General features: G+C 39.5%; 2 protein-coding genes across 2 annotated transcripts in view; both read left to right on the plus strand.

The window, feature by feature from the left end:
* The first annotated feature begins 1,633 nt into the window (after positions 1 to 1,633).
* tspan11 (tetraspanin 11) lies at positions 1,634 to 11,141 on the plus strand. Its single transcript, XM_061959490.2, has 7 exons — positions 1,634 to 1,732; positions 2,156 to 2,347; positions 6,560 to 6,634; positions 6,711 to 6,815; positions 6,882 to 7,040; positions 7,134 to 7,220; positions 10,532 to 11,141. Exons 1-7 carry the CDS (start codon positions 1,649 to 1,651, stop codon positions 10,589 to 10,591), a joined length of 762 nt encoding a protein of 253 aa, XP_061815474.1. The 5' UTR covers positions 1,634 to 1,648; the 3' UTR covers positions 10,592 to 11,141.
* The window catches only part of sema3aa (sema domain, immunoglobulin domain (Ig), short basic domain, secreted, (semaphorin) 3Aa), a 185,539-nt gene continuing 170,361 nt past the window's right edge, over positions 7,000 to 22,177 (plus strand). Inside the window, exons 1-2 of the mRNA XM_061959488.2 lie at positions 7,000 to 7,040; positions 7,134 to 7,220. The gene's annotated coding sequence lies outside the window, so the exon portion shown is untranslated. The remainder of the gene's footprint in view (positions 7,041 to 7,133; positions 7,221 to 22,177) is intronic.

A 22,177-nucleotide genomic window follows, 5' to 3' on the forward strand; every position in this document is an offset into this window, starting at 1 on the left:
CGAATATAAACATTATAAGAAGAAACGGACGTGTTTCCTGTAAGTTTTCGTTAATTTTAACTACTGCATTTTTTAAAGCTTTCAGTTGTAGAATACGATAACACTTGTTGGTATTAGCCAAAACATCCGCGTGATTAGTTAGCTGCGTGACTACGTCATACTATTTTACGTGTAAAAATACTACATTACGTCATCGTTTTTTTTTACGTTCGTGTATGGTTTTTTCAGTTTTACGTCAAAGGGCTAATTTACGTCAATTAGTAACTTTCAGAAAATGCAAGTTCACGAAGTTCAAATGATAGTTTTACTACAGGCCACTTATTGAGATAATTATAATGTCAAAATCCACCTTTTTATTAAACTGACTTTTCATCATATATGCTTTTATTTTATTAAATGCCTAGTTGTTTTCCGTTTAGAAGGAAATAACTGATATTTTATGGATTGTATTGCTTTTTGTACCGTTTTAATATTTTTACTTAAAATTGCTTAGGTTAAAGTGTCTGAGATTTTAGAAAAGCACTTCAAAATAAATGTAATGTAATCAATAAACAGTAGCATGTACTAGCAAAATAATCAGCCTATGTCCAGGGGCAAAGTTGTTAATTGTGTAATAACTCAATTGTTTACTTGCATGTTTGCACTTAAAGATAATGTTTGCAACTTGCTCAGAGTTGCTTTTTTCCAACCAAAAATATAAGTAAAACACCACTAGTTAAGTTACAGGGCTGTAAAACGATTAATTCTGACTTCAGGGGTGTCGATTCGTTTCAAAATCGATTCTCAATTCAAACTGATTCTTGCAACCTATTATTCGGTGTAATATTAATATTAAAACATTTTCAAAATAAATAAAAAAGACTATTTCTGTTTGCATGAAGATTGCCTAAACATCTTTAAAAAAATGTATTCTGATAAAAAAAATATATTGTGTAGTTTTAATTTTTTTAATTGATTTTTGAAAATTATGAATCAATTTCGAATCACCCCTACTAGCTTATTTTACCATTAGTGGTTTACCAGAACATGTCTATATTCTTCACAATAACAACTTTTTAAAAATAAAATCGCTCGTCGGCCTGAGGACTTTGATTGGCGTTCAGGCTTGTCATTCACTGTTGTCTTCTTGTTGTTATAATGACTATACACATATTCAATAATAGCTAATAATGGCTATCCAAAATGCTATCGTTAGCTAACAGCACAAAGATAATGTATGTGCACTTGTTACGTTCGAGCGTAGTAAGAGGGCGGGATATACAGTAATGACTACAACACATTGGAAAAATGAGTCTTGTGCAGGGAAAAGATGGCTTTGCTCCTTTTTCATGTGCTGTAGTTGAGAATATATAGTTTTGCAATTAGTAAATGAAGGTGTGCAAATCAGTGTTTGTGGTTGTGCTTCCCACGATTAGGAGGCTGTTTATTTGCAGAGATGTGTGCACCAACTAATGTTTCAGAGTTTATGGTCTATTCAGTCTTGTGAATAATTCATTGAATGTCTGATGAAAACACCACAAGATGATGTTGTGAAGTCGGATTCAGAGCATTTTCATAACCTAAACATAAATAAAGCTAAAACGGTTATTTCATCAATTGTGGCGCCTGTTATTGTGTTCTTTCAGAAAAAACTGGTGGAAGGAAGAAGATGTCATCCGCGTATAAAGACGGCGAGGACTGGCTGACTGTATGTCTCAAGTATCTGCTTTTTGTCTTCAACTCACTATTTTGGGTAAGATATTTGCGCTCTTTGTTTTCACTAATAAGGAACATATTAAACATGCTTTAAAATGTCCCCCTGTAAAGTGCTGCTAGAACGCTAAAAGGATGAAGCCACACTGGGTTTAATGGATGAATTTATTTTAAAAGCTTGTCTCGTTTCGCCACTAGAGTTTACACTCCTAGGGTCATGTTTAAGACATATTCAAAGTGTGATGCACATTTTGGGTGCGGCCCATTACTCTTCTTAGCTTAGTTCAGCTTCCCAGGGAAGAGGAATAACACGGGCGGGAATTTCCTTCCCCTGCCCACTCCCTTTGTAGTTAAGCAGGAAGTCAGCCTATAGTTCTCTCCGTCATCTCAGCGGATAACCTCTGCACTTCTCTATCTTTGCGATCATATTTACTCTTTGACATAAACTCGTTTTGTCTCTTAGGTGGGAGGAGCGGCCGTCCTCGGTGTGGGCGTGTGGACGCTGGTGGAGAAGAGTGAGTTCCTGAGCCTGCTGGCCTCTAGCACCTTTGCCGTATCCGCCTACATCCTCATCCTGTCCGGGGGGCTGGTCGTGGTCACAGGCTTCCTGGGCTGCTGCGCCGTCGTCCGAGAGCAGAGGAGCTGTCTGTCCACGGTAAAATGAAAGGTGCCAGCACTTTAGATGGTCACTATTTGTGCTGTGATCAATTATTTTAGTAATCTATTAATCTATCTATCGATTTTGCATGTACATAATCGGCTAAAACGCACTTCATCACTTCAACACGTATTTTGGGGAAAATAGCTGATACAAACCAACTTCATTTTTTCCTAATAAATACACATCATCAACATTGAAAGTGCATGTTTAACATTTATGCATTATTTAAAAAAAAAAAGAAAGAAAGGAAAATCTACGCCACACTGACCACGGCACTCACACACCACCGCTCTCGTGCGCTCTATTGCAATGGTCTGTGAAAAAACTGTCAACATATTTAAAGTTTTGGGCACTTCACAAGGTCCAGATTTGATCAGTTTTTATTAGTTTCACTCACAAAACAATTAATCAAAGCAACAAAAAATAAATAGTAGCGTCACTGGTGATTTTTTTCTGCCTTGAAAATTAGAGATCGACTGATTTTTTTTCCCGGGCCCATACCGATTATTAGTCGATAACGGCCCCATTTAAACTGCACACCAAATCAGATTTGTTTTGCCCTCAAGTGACACAGATCCGATTTTTTTTGCCGGTCTAAACGGTCCAAAGGGCTTCAAATCTAATATTTTTGCATCAGATTAGGGCATTGCTTCTCAAATATTTTCTGTTACGCCCCCCTAGAGAGAAGAAAATATTTTCCATGCCCCCATTCTCCACCGTGACTATATTGTATATAGTATCATGTGTCTATAAAATTGTTAGATCTACACCTCTGCATACCCTTGTCTCCTACCATGGTTGCAGTGAAGCCAAGTTCGAGTGTTGTAAATGGAGGCTTGTCGTGCGATCGCTGTGGTAGTGAAAGCTCACGAAACGGGTAGAAGAAGGAAAGAAGTAAGGTACGCCAGAAAAGGACAAAAACTGGAATTCGCCACCTCATCGCAGGGCCAACACAGCAGATTTGGTCACATTTTCAGTAAACCCATAATAAATTGATAAAAGAACCAAACTTCATGAATGTTTTTTGTGACAAACAAGTATGTGCTCCAATCACTGTAGCACAAAAAAATAAGACTTGTAGAAATTGTTGGAAACTCAAGACAGCCATGACATTATGTCCTTTACAAGTGTATGTAAACTTTTGACCACGACTGTATATATAGATATATTGGCTGATACCAATAAAACAAGGCCAATATCGACATACATTGAAATGCCACATATCGGTGCCAATAATTGGTCCTACTTGAAATTCTCACGAGTTGTATTGTTCCATTTTTGTAATGGCCATGATTCATTGATCATCAAATAAATGGCTATTGTACATTTACAAGCAATTCAGTACCAGCAAATTTCACCTCCTGGTAGAAACTACCTGAGAGCACAATTATTAAACTAGTTTGCCTAAACGGGCTGCCACAAAAGTCAACAGTAAATAATTATTGTCTAAATAACACAAATTATTGAAAAACTGTGTGTTTAAGCGATGTACAGTATGTATATTCGGGCTCAGAGAAATACCGAGTTAAGTCATGCAATTAATCACAAAAAATGAGCGCAATAATCATGTATAGTATAGTAGGGGACGGCGTGGCACGGTTGGGAGAGTGGCCGTGCCAGCAACCTGAGGGTTCCTGGTTCAATCCCCACCTTCTACAAACCAAGTCACTTCCGTTGTGTCCTTGAGCAAGGCACTTCACCCTTGCTCCTGATGGCAGCTCCAGTCGTCAGTGTGTGAATGGGTGAATGTGGAAATAATGTCAAAGCGCTTTGAGTACCTTGAAGGTAGAAAAGCGCTATACAAGTATAACCCATTTACCATTTACACATGCAGATTAATCACACAATTTATTTTGACTGTACATGCTCCTTTTGCTTAAAGGAGAACTGGACTTTTTTTTAAAAATGTATTTGCCTATCATTCACAATCATTATGTAAGACAAGAACATGAACGCATGTTTTTCAATCAATCAATATATATATATATATATTTTTTTAATGCATTCCAAATATTAAATAAATACGATCAAAAGTCCGCTTACAATGGAGCCTCAGAGAGCCGCTCTACTCTGCCTATCAAGTGCTTAAAAACATCCAAACACCTCCATTAAGGTTTTGTACATGTGCTGTAAGTATATATGAAATGTAGTAATGGGCACATTTATAATAACATGTAATATTCATGTATTTTGCCAATTTTAAGCATACGCGGCACATTCATTTGAAAAATGCATCACAACGTTCGCTTTTTTTTCAAAATCATCACTGATTACTACTCACTGCAGACTTCAGGAGAGCCAACAAACATAATACAACATCACTTACTGTACACTGTCTGCTGTCATTAGGTTGCCAACTGATAGAATCTTGTTATGTTCCGGTTTAAATGAATAATTACTCATAATCCTCGACAGGAAAGAGTGGTGGAACCAAGCGTCTTTACATGTCGTTCTCGCCATTCCGGGTCTAAATTGGCTGTCAAAGTGTACCAACTTGAACTTGCCGGATTACGTCCTCATCCTTCTACTATCCAAGCGAAAGGCATTATTTATGATCTAGAATAAACTTGCACGAGCAGCGGGGCGAGGAAGCAGCTCACCAGCCGGTTATATCAAGATAGGCACATAATCACGGCGACCCTATACACAGTTTGTCTGCGTTAGCGCTTCTAATAACAATATGGCAAATACTTGGTTAATATTCAAGTCGCAAAATGTAAATTTAGTTTTGTTGGCGGTTTTTGGGTGGGTATTTATAAAGTTTAATGGGCGGATAAGAGGACCTCCCATTGGCTCCATTGTAAGAAGACTTTTATTTACTTTTTTTAAGAGTTAGAATGCATTATTATTCATCCGTCATCATGGCTTTCATAATGATTGTGAACGATAGGCAAAATCGTGGCTGGTTACTTGGGTTGTTATACGGTCAGTGTTTAGATCAATGCATACGCCAGTACAAAGATGAGTAAGGAGATTCGGACTGGTGTGCTCGCTGGCAAATGTCACTCCAAAATACACTCGGACTGGATTTAGTTATGACTGTTGTACGTTCAAATTTCACAATAAAATTGCATTTTTTTAAGTAATTTAGATTATGTAAGCAAGTAATACCCTGATGTAATCCAAATTCAAATGTGTGATTAATCTGATTAAAAATGTATCATTTGACTGCACTGCCAGTAAATTGTTCCTTATATATTGTATTCATACTTTCAGTAGAGGTTTTTTTCTAGCATCATTTCCCATAATAATAGATGATTAGATGGCCAATGTACTGCCTGAGTCTTCACAAGTTAAAATGTGTCACAGTGTTTGGTATGTTTAGGCTTCATTTGCTCGCACATATATTGTTTACAGGTGAGGTTACAGTCAGCACGTGAGCAACTGAGACATTTTTCTTACGAGACAATGTGACAAATTGCCTTATTGTCCTCATTATTTTACACAGGCAGGAGGCCACGACTTGAACCTTTGCTGCTGCAGGACTATTTATAGGTTCTTGTTGATCTATTGTAGATGGAAGGCATGGGGCAAAAGAAGAACTAGTGCCTGTATTGAGTATTATTTGCCAGGTTTTGGAGTCTTGTGTTGCATTCAGTCACACTCACATGCTATTTATCAACCACTTTTACCATCATGTGTTATATGTGCAGACATTATGGAGTATGTGTGGGCAGCAGGCACAAACATACTTTTTTTCTCATCTTGTTACCAATAGCTACACAGCAGGTTGCATTCTTTTGTGCCATGCTGCAAAAGTCAAACCCTGACGACTATTTTGTTTTCCTGCATTGTTGCAGGACGACGCCCACGCTCCAGGACGGGAGCTATGGGAGCTTTTCTTCTTGTTTCATTTGAATGTGTGCCAGAATGCATTCAGCAACACATTAAAATGTGTAGGCGGTTTGTTCACTTTGCAGCTCGCTTAATAACTCCGTTCGGGATTTCAAGCCTTTGCTCACCATTAGAGCCATAAAGTGTTTGTTTGCTTCGAGCTTGGGTAATCACATGTAATACTATCATTGTTATCTTTAGAATTCAGAGGCCATGCTCTGTTTGTGCTTTTGAAGTTAATTATGATGCATAATGGAGGTAGAAATCCCATTTGCACAATCTGCCAGAGATGTATTTCCGGTTGTCTCTTCTGTGCATTGTCATGGGAGGAGAATGGCTGTTTTAATCGTTTACTTTTTCTTTTTTCCACAGTATTTCTTTTGCCTGCTTTTGATTTTCTTGATCGAGCTGGTGGCTGGAGTACTGGCTTATGTTTACTACCAGAGGGTGAGCATTTTTATCATTCTAAAGGTATAGAATTTCCGTATCTCTTTTGACGTTTCTTTGGATTCTTTGTTTGTAGCTGAGCGAAGAGCTGAAGCAGAACCTGAAGCAGACCATGACAGACAACTATGCCCAACCAGGAAAGGAGGCTATCACGTTAGCTGTGGACAAACTACAACAGGATGTACAGTCGCTTGTTTACCTGTTTACTTGGGTTGCTGGACTTTCAACAGTTTATTGTCCTCTGTAGTTTAAGTGCTGCGGTAGCGACAACTACCAAGACTGGATGACGAGTGTTTACATTACGTCAAAGCATGCCCAGGGCAGGATGGTGCCCGACAGCTGCTGTAAGTCCATGACGCCCGACTGTGGCATCAGGGACCACCCGTCCAACATCTACAATGCGGAGGTGAGCATCTGATTATCAACTCCATCATCACAGTTTGTGTTTAAAAGGTGAAAGCCTTGTTTTACCCTAAATGGTTTGCAACTCTCATTGCAGGGTGGCTGCATAACCAAGCTAGAGCAGTTCTTGGCAGACCACCTGTTGGTGATAGGAGCCGTGGGGATCGGAGTGGCCTGTCTGCAGGTAAGTGGTTTGAAATGTAAGTTTAAAAAAACAAAATAGAAAGATGTGTAAATTTGAAGAAAATTATCACTGATAGGCATCTTTTAAAACAGCCACACTCCATCTTGCAAAACAATATGAGACCCGATATGAGACATATCTGTTCGATATTTATCGTGCACCCCTAAAATAAACTTTGTGCTCTATTAAATTAAGAGCATTTATTTGTAAAAGAAACATTAAACAAAAGGCAAATTAACAGTGAATAATTGGTAAAAACATTAGCAAAATAGGAAAAAAGAAGTTTAGTTTAGCTTGTTATGAGTGAAAATTAATGAAAGGCTAATGGAATTAGTTGTGATTAACTTACAAAAAATCTCACCCCAAACAACAATATGTGTCAGTGTTTTCTCTTTGTGTCAACAAGCCTGGTAAACACTCCTGTGCATTATTTGTTTCAAGTTAGTATCGATTGTAGCTGAGATAGGCTCCAGCGCCCCCCAAGACCCCAAAGGGAATAAGCGGTAGAAAATGGATGGATGGATGGATAGTATAGATGTTTTATATGTTTGACAAAACTCAGTAAAGAAAGTCATGTTTTTTTTACTTCTTAACCCCTTCAGCGTTCTAACAGCCTGCCCCCGGCATCTATTTTTCAAAAGATACCGCAGTAAAAAAAACTGCCTCCTATTAATGTAACTCCATCATTGGAAAGCTTATTTTGTTGAGTTTTAACAGATATACATCACTTCGTGACACAATTATAACTGCAGGCTTCAAAAACACAAATGTTAAACTAGTCCAAGGCATACACATTAATGAAACTCACCTTCCAAGCCTTAATATTCCAACAGCAGATAAAGGTAGATAAGGTCCTTTTTCCTTCACAAAGAGCCTGTAAATACTGCAGTAAAAATGTAACTTCACACCAAGCCTGACATTCATAAAAACACACTGTCAGCTGCTGCACACATCCATATTTTTGTCAAATGCACATATATTTTCCACAAATCGTTAATCATTGGCATGGATGAATTAGCCACACAGCGCTGTCAAAACAACTCTTAGCTGAGCCTTTTTGATTGACATCTTGTATTGACCAAAAGAAAACTGTTTACTTCATTTCCTGTAGCACATAGCCAATTGTTTCCGTGCTCTAAAATGTACCAACATTTCTTCTGACATACCGAGGTAGCTAAGCCCAAGTACAGTAGTACCTCAATGTACAAGCTAAATTGGTTCTATGACTGAGCTCTTAAATCAAAACAATTGTGTCTCAAATTAGCCTTGGCCATTAATTTTAACTGAAATCCATTTAATCAGTGGTAGGCAGTCCTAAATCACCACAATTTTAACATGTAACATGACTTTTCAAAAGATAAATTATCTTTTTGATAAGAAATACTGTTTGAAAAACTATACAATGTAACAGTGGTTCTCAAACTTTTTTCACCAAGTACCACCTCAGAAAACACTTGGCTTTCCAAGTTTCACCATAATGACCCATACTAAAATACAGTAGCGTGGTAGGCCTAAATATTAATTAAAACAAGACAGAGGTTTTATTTAAGAAGTATATTAAATATTTTTGGCCACTGCAACATCACACACTGATTGAACAGTAACACAGTGTATAAATATTTATTTAGTATATGAGCATGAACTGATGAAGCCTTTTTGGATGAGAAGGGAAACGTCTTCTAAGACAAACCAAATAATCCAGTTGCGATCGATTGAATGCCCTGAGAATACAATCACCTGGAGGAATGTGAACATTCATATACATAAGCGCTAGTATCTCTAATATACTGTATGCTCGAAACCGCTCATACAATATCTCAAAATACTCGTAAGTTGAGGTACCACTGCATGTCAGAAAATGTAAAAGCAAGCCTAAAAAAGTATTTTTCTCAAAATATTCAAATCCCTATTCCAAAGTATTAGAAACTTTTAAATTCATTCTGACCTTGGTGATTACAATTGAGCATATTCACTTTCAAAAGAGCCTAATATTCCAAATGCTTCAATGACAGCTTCACATTTATTTTGGGTATGACACTTTTTCTGTGTCTTAGCCAAAAATCCTGTAATGCTTTGGGGTTAGGAACAAAGTAACACAGATTTTATTCATTCACTTTTTATTCCCATATTTAAAGTTTGCTTTCTGTGTGAACCCATTCTTCCTACTTTACACATGTCTGTCCTCATATTAGTTTTTTACATATAATAATTGCTTGTAGTTTCCCACACAACATTTATAGGCTTTTTGTAACACATGTATGTACTCTATGCATATTTTGTGTGTATGTGTGTGTTACTGTAGCTGGCCGGTGCCGTGTTGACAGCCTGCTTTATCTATCTTCTCTATAAAGAGGAAGAGGAGGACTTGGGTGCATTGTGATTATGGTTGGCGCCACTTTTCACTCTACTTTTGTCCAATCACCTGCGGAATCCATCGTGGAAAATGTGACACGCATGTTTGTGTTTGTCATGTGACGCATGCAGCTGCATGCGCGAATAGCTGCCTAAAATCCTCTTCATACAGTTCTATTATATTTCCATCCATCCATTTTTTTACCGCTTGTCCCTTTTGGGGTCGCGGGGGGTGCTGGAGCCTATCTCAGCTGCATTCGGGCGGAAGGCGGTGTACACCCTGGACAAGTCACCATATATTTATCTGTTATTATTATTTAGTTGCTGTCCATGTTGTTATTTTTTTTTTTAATGGTACATAGTGTTAATAGCTCGGTTTACGCCAGGCGTATATTGGTCCATTCCGTTTGCAGTACTTTAGTACTAGTAGTGTATCCAAAGGGATGGAGTTAGGCACACGGCAGTCTGTTGACTTCCTGGATGTCCTCCATTGTTGTCCTGTGTTTGTTAGGTTGTATTCCTTCTTTTTCTTTTGCGTTCTTCCACTTTTTCCCATGCATTTGCGCACTCTTCTGTTGTCCTCCTGTGGGCTAAACATGTCTCCCGTGTTTTGTCACGACTGCATGATGACAGAAAAAGCAGCAGATATTTGTTATGAGTCAATACAAGGCTTTTTAGAGACTGTTTGTCAAGTCTGTCAGTGGCTGCAGTCAATAACCATTCAAGCTTCTCTGTGGGCTGCGGAGCCTTTTATGGATTTTATACTCCCATAATTACTCTGCATGGAAGGGATAATATCCTCCGTTGTCAGCAAGGCTGCTTTTTAACCCTGTCCACCCCAAGACACTAACATCTCCTTTGCTTTCTGCTTATGGAGCCCTCTTTATCTTCCCAGCTTCATGCAAGTGGTGGCTGAGCATTGTCAACATCATCTTTGACCTGACACTTCCTGTTTTCAGATCTGTGGGATGGTGCTCACCTGCTGCTTGCACAGGAGGATCAAGATGGAGCCTTACTGAGCCGCAGTGACATGTTTTAGCGCCTCTTATTTCACTCCACTGGATTATCTTCCTCTGGTGTCATCCTTGTGTCCATCATCTTTCAAATGACCAGGGCGATAACTAAATAACTACACTCCACGCAAGGGGAAACACTGTCATTTTTCAATGATGTGTGAGGTTTAAGCTTAGCAATGTCAGCTCATCTTACTGCATGTTTCAAGAGGGAGACGATGAGATCAAATCCCACTGATGACCGCTAAAAAAAATAATGAAACATTGCCTGTAAAATTAAGCATGATAACCAGTGTGCTTTGAGTGTATACTGCCACCTGGTGGCTTACATCAGTTAACAAGATTTCTGAACTAGTCTGACGGGAAAAGGTTTCAGCAATTGTTGACTGACTTTAATTGTTCTTTTCAGAGGCCTTAAAGGGAGTTCTAAACATATATATTCTTATTCACTTAGAAATGATCGGTTCTTCTGTGTGGAACTTTAATAACCACTACTCATGCCCGCCAACTGTATTATCAAAACTCAAATAAACAAAGTGCACGAATGTTGTTGAAATAGGCGTGATTGTACTTTGGTAGTGCCCTGATTATTGGGTGTGAGCCACCAGAGGGACTCGAAGCTTACATTTGATCAACAATCAGCTCAGCAAGTACTTTTGTGTGCGTCTCTCTGCAGGCCTTTGCCTTGTTCCTTGTGAAATATTTCATGTACAATGAGCATGTTGTTAAGGATGAGCTTCTCTTTTGAGGTCTTGGGTCGCTCTCATGTCTTATTTTCATGTAATTACAAGCCACACTGCTGGTTGTCTGAAGGGGTACCCCCTACCGCAGTCTCCAAACTTGGCCGTGGTCCCTGTTGAAACCGCATTTATCCGTCATAAAGAGCTGATGTGGTTTTTGGGAGTCGATTTAAAATGAAACTCTATACGTATTACCTCTCTGCCCTGCACATACATTTCTTTTATCCTATTGTTAGGGCTATATTGCTACCATATGACTTAAATGTATTATTCTTTGTTTTCTGCGCCCTTGGCTCCAGAAGTCTTACGACCTAGCGTGGAATGCACCATCTCCATACGACCTTTTAAGGGACAAAAAAAGGAAGGGGCCTGGATGGTGTCCAACATTTTGGGTGCTTGAGGGAAGCTCCACTTGTTTGCCAGTCTTCAAATACTGTGCAAAAAGTCTTGGTAGTATGAAGTTTCAGGGGTCCATACGTCCAGACTGACATACTGTTGAGGTTTTCTTCATGCTTTTATTCACAAACATGAAACAAGAATTTCTGTTTGCGTACCTTTGCATGTCAGCAAGCTATTATTACTCACTTGGGTGAATCTGTAACAGCAGCTATGCTAGCACGTGCTATTGTCTCAGGGAATACACCTGCGTTCAATATGCGCGGTGCCTCGAGCCTTGTTGATATGTGTGCATGGGAAAACTTGTACGTCTTATGTTTGTCTGCACATCTGCACAGAGACATGGGGGTCCATGGTTTGTTTGGCCGTGGTTAATTAGCCGCGCCTGAAGTGATGTAAACATGTCACAGGGATTTGAACGTGAGTCAGCCTTTACAATGTCTGTTATTTGTCATGTGTCAGCTAGAAAAACAATACATGTACGAGAGGAAGTTTTTTTCTGTGTTCTCTCACAGAACACCTTAGTCTTTGACCGTGATGCCACTGCAGTGCACTGCTAAGGCCACGGGCTTCCAAAAGGGGGCTCATTATGGGACAAAAAGAGTTGGAATTCCTTCAGCATCTTAAGGAAAGAATGCCTTGTTTTGCTAGAAAGCACTCGAGCAGAGAAGTGTTAAAAGTGTCTGAGAGCAACTCAACGGATCTGAAGAATTTGTATGCTCGCCGCCAAATGTAAATTGCAGACACCATGTATAGGATTTAAATTCAAAGGGGCCAAAAGGGTGTCCTCTCAGTTTGCGCAACAGTGGTTTCAGAGGTATGTATGTGTGGGAGAGTGAGCCCAGACAGAAACAAACGTGAAAAGTGTTTCAAGACGACTTTGCTGGACCATGATGATGATCAACATCACCATAATGGATGCAGTGATTGATACCAAACAGATGGCAAGGTGCATTGTGATGTGTTGTTGTGGCCTCACAGTGCATGTAGCTTGATAGTACCCATTGCGCAGCAATATGATGGATCTCTTATTGAGTCGGATCTACGTTCTTTGAAGTGACACACAAACTTGACTATTGTGTCACAAAGTGATGGATATTTTGTTGCCCTTCATGTGGATGTGGAACGTCATGCTTGCTGTACGCCCAGATTTGGTGTTGTGAGCAATGTCATTTATGTGGTTTTGGAGGGATGTTTCCCCCTAGTGTGTCTGTAACCTCTCATACGGTACATTTTCTTTAATACTGAAGGCAAAGCTGAACCGACACCAGTGTTATTAAACAGGCGGCCCACCGACCAAAATCGGCACATGAATCATATCTGACCGGCACGAGTTTAGTTCAAAACTTGGGAGTGGCTAACATTTTTGCAGAAAATTACTCCTTTCGGGGGTGTCAAACTCATTTGCATGGCGGGCCAAAATTCAAAGCACACTTTAGGATCACGGGCTCGACAGGATAAACATTTGTAGCCATCCCACCCCACACGTTTCATGCCTTAAGACACGCACCGGTCATTTAAAAACAAACAAACTAACATTTATGTTTCCTGGACTTCGTGTAAGTGTACGCTGATTTTAAAAATAATATACTCGCCATTGTACATCTAATAATAACTATATAATATATCACAACTTGTCGTGGTAAAGATAGAGTAGCGTTGAGGTTAGCACGGTGTTGTTGAGTTTGCCCTTAATCTGGAAACAGAAGTTGTGGTGAATATTTGTTAAACCCCACAACATAATACTAACAAAAATAAGACAAATACTGCCCTTTATTATAAATAAAACTAATTTACCACTGAATTTAGGAAATGCTTTAAAAGAATAAATACATTTAAAAAAATCTGCGATTTGTTGAAGCCGCAAGATTTGAATTGCAATGTAACGAGAGAAGACTACTACAGTTTTAACACCAGTGTTGAAATAATAACTGGTGCATCCTTGTGTGTTCTTTCTTTTACATTTATTTATCATTTACTTTAAAACATGTCACCTTAAAGCACTTATTGGTACATTACTATGTTGCATTATTTTGCCTTGACTTGACATACTGGGCAAAATTATGTGTCAATAAATGTAAGGATTTTTGCGTTTAATTCAAGGGTCGGAGCTTTAAAAGCCATTTTAAGCTGAATTTTAGGGCTGCACAGTTTTGAGAAAAAAACAATTGTGATTTTTCTACCAACATTTGCGATTTGATTCGCAATTTTTCAATTGTATATATTGAATGACTAAAGGAAGTCATGTTTTTTTACAGTGTCAATCAAAAATGTCTCGATTTGGCACACATTAGAAAAATATGTAATTACGTTCAAAAATATTTGGGTTTATGTGGACAGCATCCTCCTCTGGACTACTGGAAATCTGCTTTGTGAATACGCCGAGCTTTTATTTACATCATGTTAATGAATCGAAGAAATAACCAACAAAAACTGTACAATAACTTCAGCTCATGATTATCTAATGTATGTTTGCTTACACCGTCCTTGGCCACTTGCCATAGCCTCTTCACTTTCCACCCATATTGAACTCGGTCAACAAGCCTCGTGTTGTTGTCACCGGTTCCTTCAGCCATTTTAGTCATTACAACTTTTTGCAGATATTATATTATATTAGTTAATAACACATTGACTGCAACTCACACAAACTTCCTGTTTCTTCTGAATGGCCAAGAAACCAACGACACAAGGCTCGATAATTCTTATTGGTGAACGTGTCTGTCACTTCAATACAGAAGACGGCACAGAGAAACACAAAAACTTCAGTCTCTTGCAGTTAGGTTATTACATTATATATAACCTCAATGTTGATTCAATGTCGAGTAAATGTGCTTCCCTGTTGTATTTTTTAAGACCGTTGTGAGGTTTCCGTCCTGTGGTGGGTTCTCCTGGCCGACAGATCTTCGGGAGCCCGGTAGACAGTTTGAATAAAGTATTTTTATTTTGCATCCACACCAGGGGGTGGCTTGCTTTCCAGCAATATATGTTTGTCTCTGGGCGTGTGTCTCTCCCTGGCTCCAACTCCCAACAACGTGTCTCGTACCGGCTGCTGCTAATAAGGGCGACAGGTGATTAGATAACAAGCCCCAGATGGGCAATCTACTAACCTGCCGTTGTCTTCGAGGCCGGTCCTTACACACCCCGCTCCGCGGCACTCCCTCCTCCACAACCGTTTATGATAATAAATGGTAATGGTGGATTATTGTATATGGTATTCTGGGTTGTTAAAAAGAACAGCAATGTACACTCAATCGAAAATTGTGTCTCAAAACCGTAATAAGATCCAAGAAAACTTTACAATATATTAAATCCGTAAACAGTAATAGCATTGTATAAAATTGAGTCGATGGCGAGTTATTGTGATGTAGAGAAATCCCTTTTTTTTCCTTTTTTTTGCCAGATTTCCCATATTTTGAAATGCAAGCGTTAATGCGCCTCTTAGATACACGTAATAAAGGTGTCTGTGAAATCTCCTGATGTGGTTTGATGCTTTACTAACCACTAAATGATGTCGCTACCGGTCCGATGGTTCCTAAAAATAATGTTAAAAAAACAACTTAAAGCCTTGTCTAGCTGTTTACTTACTGACATACTATTCATGTTTTAATACATTTTACTGCAAATAACTGCTGGTTATCGGCCTCCTTGACGAATAATACTCTGTATCGGCCCTGAAAACAAACATATCGGTCGATCTCTACCTTATATCATATGGAGGCTTTTGGACAAGGGTCATTGAAAACCGCAGAACACTCCTGTCATGCTAGTTTTCAAAGTGTGGGAGGCAGCAGTAGCTTGAAATAAAATAAAACTTACCAAATAAACTTCAATTACATCATAGGCAGTGAAGAGACTCGATTAAGCAGATTTACTGTAATTGTCTGGGCGCCACAAAATATGCTCCAGTAAATCAGTTTTTCATGGACTACTGCAGGGGTGTCCAAACTTTTTCACCCGAGGGTCACATAGGGCTAAACCTGGCTATCCATCTATCCATCTAAATACAAGTGTACATTTCTTTTGATAGTTTGACGGACAATTTACAGACTTTTGTTATTTTTTTGGGACTTACGGGGATTTTGTGTTCTGTTTGTGCTGAAGACAAGCTTTTTATGTTGGTATGAGTTCATAGAAAACAGTTTTGTGGCTGATTTAATTTACTGCATTATCATGAAAGTGGCGGAAGTAGCTGAGATAGGCTCCAGCATCCCCCGCGACCCCAAAGGGAATAAGCGGTAGAAAATGGATGGATGGATCATGAAAGTGTTTTGTTAAACCGAAGCCTATCTAGCTGTCTATCTAGCTATTTATCGATATTTCAATCTGAAATTACAGTTGTGTTATGTAAAAAGTCCATCCTGTCGTATCTAAATAAATTAAATAGCTAAATCACTAGCATCAAAAATGTATAAAACAAGTTACAGTAACTTATAGTTAAAATATTAGTATAAAACCTCTGTATATTCTATTTATTCCAAATCAGTGTGCTAAACTGTGAGAGTGTATGTGCGCTGATAAAGTTTCCATACCTGTATTTGCATGTGAACGGCGATCCCATTGATTTAAATCTGCATATTAATTTAATATCAGATTAAACAGAGAGGTTTGCCAAACATGAAAAATACAATACAACCTGCAATAAAGTACAATTTTCAGGCAAATTGTCAATATGCTGTCATACGGACCCATGCGCGCACACAACACTATTTCTTGCTAAGCAGCAGAGCGAGGATCATAACTATGAACATTTGTACATAAATAAAAGATGTAGTATTGACAATATTATCAGGATATGATCAGTTGGCTAAAGCATTAATTCAGCAACCTATAGCTAACAGACTGAATGTTAGCACATAGCGTTTTACTGTTATTAACAACCCCCCCAATTGGACTGTGACGTCACTACAATATGAAGTATAAATGATAAAACATTTTCCACGTTTACTTTCCTGACAACTTCCTGAATTTTTTGTAATCAATCAGAAACAACAAACACAGATAAAATGGGCCAAACATAGGAAAGTGTGGAGATAGAGAGAGTGTTTTGCATATTACCGATCTTGCATTATAGTGGAATTATCTGGGTGTCATTTTGAAGTGCGAATTTAGCTTAGAAATGTTTTATAATGTCCACATAGTTCAATGGACAGGTGAGATTGTGTGGCACTTTTATGTAAACTTGATGTCTTTGTTTTTACTGTTTGGTCCATGAGGGGGAAAGGTTTTTCGTATAGTTAGATATAAGAAGCAATAACGTACTACACTTGGTCATTGGCTGACATTAGTCACAAGTACCAGGAGAAGAGAGTAGTTTAGAATATTTTTAATATTATTAAAATATGTTTCGAAATGTACCGTGGGCCATATTTAGGACACTAGTTGCCCGCGGCCCGTAGTTTGGACACCTTTAAACTAGCGGCACCCCACCCATTAAATTGTCTGATACAAACCTTTGTTATAGAGGATCTTTGACTAGCATCTTTGCATTAAGTCTTTAAAAAACGGCAGCGTCCTCGAAATAGAATAACTTTTCGAGTGCCTCCCGAATAGTTGAATAGATGTAGATACTGTACTGTTGCATGATTGATCATCTCCAAGAGAACTACTCAAGTATGTATAGTAAAAGTAGCCCTGACCTTTTGAGCTGCAAGTTTATTTGACAAAGTCGAATTATCTCACATAAAGAAACGGGGAGATATGGGATTCCATTTGCTGGCTCTAAAAAGGCTCCAGTTGGCAAGTAAACACTTAACTTGCAGGCTATGGCCAATAAATAGACAGATGACTGCTCTGGCTGCGAGGTGCACATTAACGCAAGAGTGGAAGTTAATTGCAACCATACTGTCATACACATTCTCATCCTCTCATTTCAGTTAAGCCCACTGGCCATTCATTGATACTTTTTTAGCTGACAAAGGACTTTCTCTTTTTTAGACTTAGACTTCCTTTTTATTGGAACGGCGTGGCGAAGTTGGTAGAGTGGCCGTGCCAGCAATCGGAGTGTTGCTGGTTACTGGGGTTCAATCCCCACCCTCTACCATCCTAGTCACGTCCGTTGTGTCCTTGGGCAAGACACTTCACCCCTGTACGTCCGTTGTGTCCTTGGGCAAGACACTTCACCCCTTGCTCCTGATGGCTGCTGGTTAGCGCCTTGCATGGCAGCTCCCGCCATCAGTGTGTGAATGTGTGTGTGTGAATGGGTGAATGTGGTAATACTGTCAAAAGCGCTTTGAGTACCTTGAAGGTAGAAAAGCGCTATACAAGTATAACCCATTTATCATTTATTGTCATTCAAATTTGAACTTTACAGCACAGATAATAACAACATTTTGTTACATAAGCTCATGGTAGTGCAGGATAAAAAAGCAATAAGGTGCAAATATAAATAAATAAATATATATAAAAAATATATATATGAAATAAATAAATATATACAAATATATATAAATAAATAAATAGATTACTGTACAGATAAATATATTGCACTTTTTCACATGCGTCCACGTTTATGGATGTATGTTATATTGTCTTTTTTATTCCAGCGAGTTAATCCATTTTGGGGGGAGTTGAGGGGATAATTTACTTATGATGCGTTCAAGAGTCTTACGACCTGAGGGAAGAAGCTGTTACAGAACTTGGAGGTTCTGCTTCGGAGGCTGCGGAACCTCTTTCTAGAGTCCAGCAGTGAAAACAGTCCTTGAGCCTTCCTTCTCTAAAGTAAAGGTAAAACAAGAATATGGACACTCTTTTGCTCTGGTTCAATGCGTGCTGGGAAAGGGTTTGTTTATGGAAAAAACATTTTAATTGACACTTTTACAACATTTACAGGGACTTATTGTTACCGAATCCACATGCATGCGATTTTGGAAATTTTCTGCAGATTTAATGCAGCTTTGCAGATGTAAACAAAGTATTGTGTGTCACACAGCCGCTTTCCTGCAGGGCCGTAAGGTGCGCAGCTGTGGGGGCTTTTCCACGGTCCTTACATCTGGAGCCCTTTTACCACGCACACTGGCCATCATTCAAAATGTGTACGCATAATTCGAGATTCATCCAGTAAACATGAGTTCTAATGTCTCAGTCGCCCGGGCCTGAGCGACCGCTGGACGCCATATGTGAGGATTTAGTGTGTCTGGGTCTGACACGGCGGCATTAAGGCTCGTGAAAAGAAAGTGGACGTTGCGCAACCCTGATATTCTTTTACAAGCAAAGACGACAGAATTAGCATAACCTACAAAGAAGACACTAGAACTGTGTGGTTGCAAATTTCTGCGCTGTACCATGCAGGTCACATGATACTGGTCCCTGCATGCTTGGCATTACTATTGGCGTCTTCCCTAGCATAGTGAGCTGTAAATGTTTGTGTACGCGAATGTCAAGGCTCAGTGATGTCTCACTCACTTGGGCTGAGCTACACTGAACTCCTGGTCCGACTCAGAATTATGTTTCAAAACGCAAAAAATCCCACCCCTTTGCAACAATAACAGATTCCGCTCCTCTGAGAAGAATTTGTGCAAGATGTTGAAGTGTGTGTGTGGGATTGTTTTGCTCAAGTCATGCAGATTTGTGAGATCAGAGGTTGTGTTTGGATCAATGAATAAAGTCAGTGCATAACAGCACAGGTGACACAGCAGGGGTTGTGTGTTTTGACAAATCCTCACCATTGTGTGCGCGGTTCAGGAGCAGAAGAGTCAGTTTACACAAACATACCATCCTGTGCAAAAAGTGGACAGCACAGTCGTGCAGCTCTCTTATCATCCACTAGATGGGCTCGGCGTTCCAATTGTTTAATTTGGCATCCGCTTGCCAGACGCTTGTGTGCAACAAAGGTTGCAGAACGATACCTTTCCGTGGGTTTGTAGTGGTTATGGTGCCAGGGTGCTTCCTTGCATTGTTGCAGTTTTATTGTCTGCACCTACTGTAGTCCTCTGAGTCACTTGCAGACGAACAAACGGCTGAAGCAGATGCAAGGGTGCAAGTTCACAATGTAGCATTAAAACAATCACCATGGAGACCAGGATTCCAGCGTGTCTTCTGGTGGTGCGATGCTTCCACAAAAGCAGGCCTGGCGGTCTCTCTCTCTCTCTCTCTCTCTCTCTCTGTTGCTCTCTCTCATTTTCTCTCTTCCCCGCCTCCATTTGGCGAACTAGATGGGCCACGTCCGTCTCTGGCCAACTGCTGTTGTGTGATGATAGTGGAAGACGAGGGAAAAGAACAAGGCGAGGTGTTGCGTATAGAATCTAAGAGGCCTGATTGATAGCAGCCTTGCGTCGGAATGATTCTCACACACCCACTTTAGTTTTAATTCAATCCAAACCTTGGAGTGGCTCATTATGCAATCCTCATCTCTCTGATAATTGCTCCATTGCAACCTTTCTAACGAGGAGCACATGGCGGATGAGCTCGAATGTCCACACAGCCTGCGTCACCACTAATTGTGCTTCCCTCACTTAAGTTTTTTTCATTTCCCGTATTTCTCTCTCTCTCTCTCTCTTACCTGCCGGCAGCACAACAGCAGGAGGGAGCTGTAGGCCAAAAGCGATGAGATAAGAATGAGACCATATGTGAGATTTTATTAGAGAGTGGTCTGCAGAGGGGAGTTAGAGGAGGAAGTGAAATGGTCGCAAATGGCTTTTAGATGAGGAGGCCAGTTGGGTTCTTTCGTTCCCTTTTTTTTTAAAGGCTAAGAGTTGTTAAGTGTTCCAGGTGAGCGCCCGCCATCATGACGGGGGGAAAAAGTTAGAGGCTCTGATAATTCCATGGGTCAGCGGCTATGGAGATTGTGTGTAATGTGTGACTGGAGGCGATGGAAAGTGCAGTTCTTTTTGATGTTTACGGCGTGCTCGCACTACAGGCTCATCATACCAAATCGTACTGGTTTGGCTTACTTCACCCCTAAAGTCTGGCGTCAATGGTCTGATCGGTGTTCAGATACTGAACACTCTTGATCAAATGTACCACGGTCCAGCTCTTTGACATTGTTTTCCAGGGCTTGTCACTCATCCTGTTTGTCACCCTGACCTCCCTCCCCCTATTTTTTGTCACATGTCAGTCAATCCCAGCGGGCGGGTGCTACCCAGCTGGGTGTCTCATCTCCTACTCATATACCCGCCCTGCTGCAGCTGTTCGTGGCCATCTTAGACGGAAGGACGGAGACAAGTGGCAGTTTAGGATCATCGATCAGCGACTCACTGTGAACTTTGTCACCTTTTTTTGTCCACGGTGGCGCCACTGGTTCCTTGATTAAGATTATAGAATTGTGACAGGAGGTTTTTTTCATCGACTTCTGCTTCCTATTGTTTCTCCAAAATTAATTCTAATTGATTTATCTCTGCAGATTTCTGCTTTGTCTTGCATTTTCTTTGTCTGCCTTTTTCTGCCTACCGTCTTCTTTCTCCATTGTTTTTTTTATTGCATTATCTGCATCTTTCATCTCTTTTGTTGATTTCTGAACGTTTAATTACCGTACTCCTGCACAAAAGCATAGTTGTCGGCAACCATGGTGTATCCCCAAAGACCCTCTTACTCCAGTGGGATAGAAAGGGGTTAGTTGTCACACTATTTACTCGTGTGAATTGCTCATCATCAAAACATTTTTCACTAGTCATTCTTACATTCCTACACAAAATTGTTGGCTTGAAATGCGTATCACATGGTTGGTTGTGACAATGTTATTTTAATGTGAAAAATATTTTAAAAACAGGCGAGAAGGTAGAAATAAATTTAAAAGTTGTATTGCTTTGCCAAGTTGACCAATATTAACTTCATGCATATTAACACAAATTGAGCAAGGATGAAGCACATCTTCAGGTAAGCTGAAAAGTTAATAGATAGCTAGCTAATCATCTAAACCAGAGGTCCCCAACCTTTTTTGCACCACGGACCGGTTTAATGTAGGTATTATTTTCAGGGACCGGCTTTCCACTTGTGCCAGATAAATACAGCAAAAATAAGTGTATGAAAAATACAACTCACTATAACGCTGAATTAGTGGGGGCCCTGGGCTTGTTTCTTTTCAATGAAATGCAGATGGAAATCAGCCTTTGGCTACAATCTGTCACATTTATATTTTATATGTTCATCAATGTGCATTGTATCATGTTTCAAGTTTATTCACAATACCATATAACAATTACAATAGTAGTGAATATCATCATCATCATTTAAAGATGTTGGTACGTGAAAGGGTCCCCCAAATAAGCTAGATGAAGCTTTTGACAGGGGGTCCAGAGGACAGTATATACATGGAATGATGAAACATGGTAGCAAGCACAACAACAACAAAAAACAAAAACAAAAAAAACAACGCTATATGATTAACACAAGATAATAGTACTAAAGGAAGCATACACATACATACATTCATTCAACCATGCAAAACCCAACAGTAGTCTACCCCACATGAGGCATTAAAGATAGGTGGTTAATAGGTAAGTTTTCAGTTTCTTTTTGAAGT

The sequence above is a fragment of the Nerophis lumbriciformis genome, linkage group LG05 (assembly GCF_033978685.3).
Source record: "Nerophis lumbriciformis linkage group LG05, RoL_Nlum_v2.1, whole genome shotgun sequence".
Taxonomy (NCBI): Eukaryota; Metazoa; Chordata; class Actinopteri; order Syngnathiformes; family Syngnathidae; genus Nerophis; species Nerophis lumbriciformis.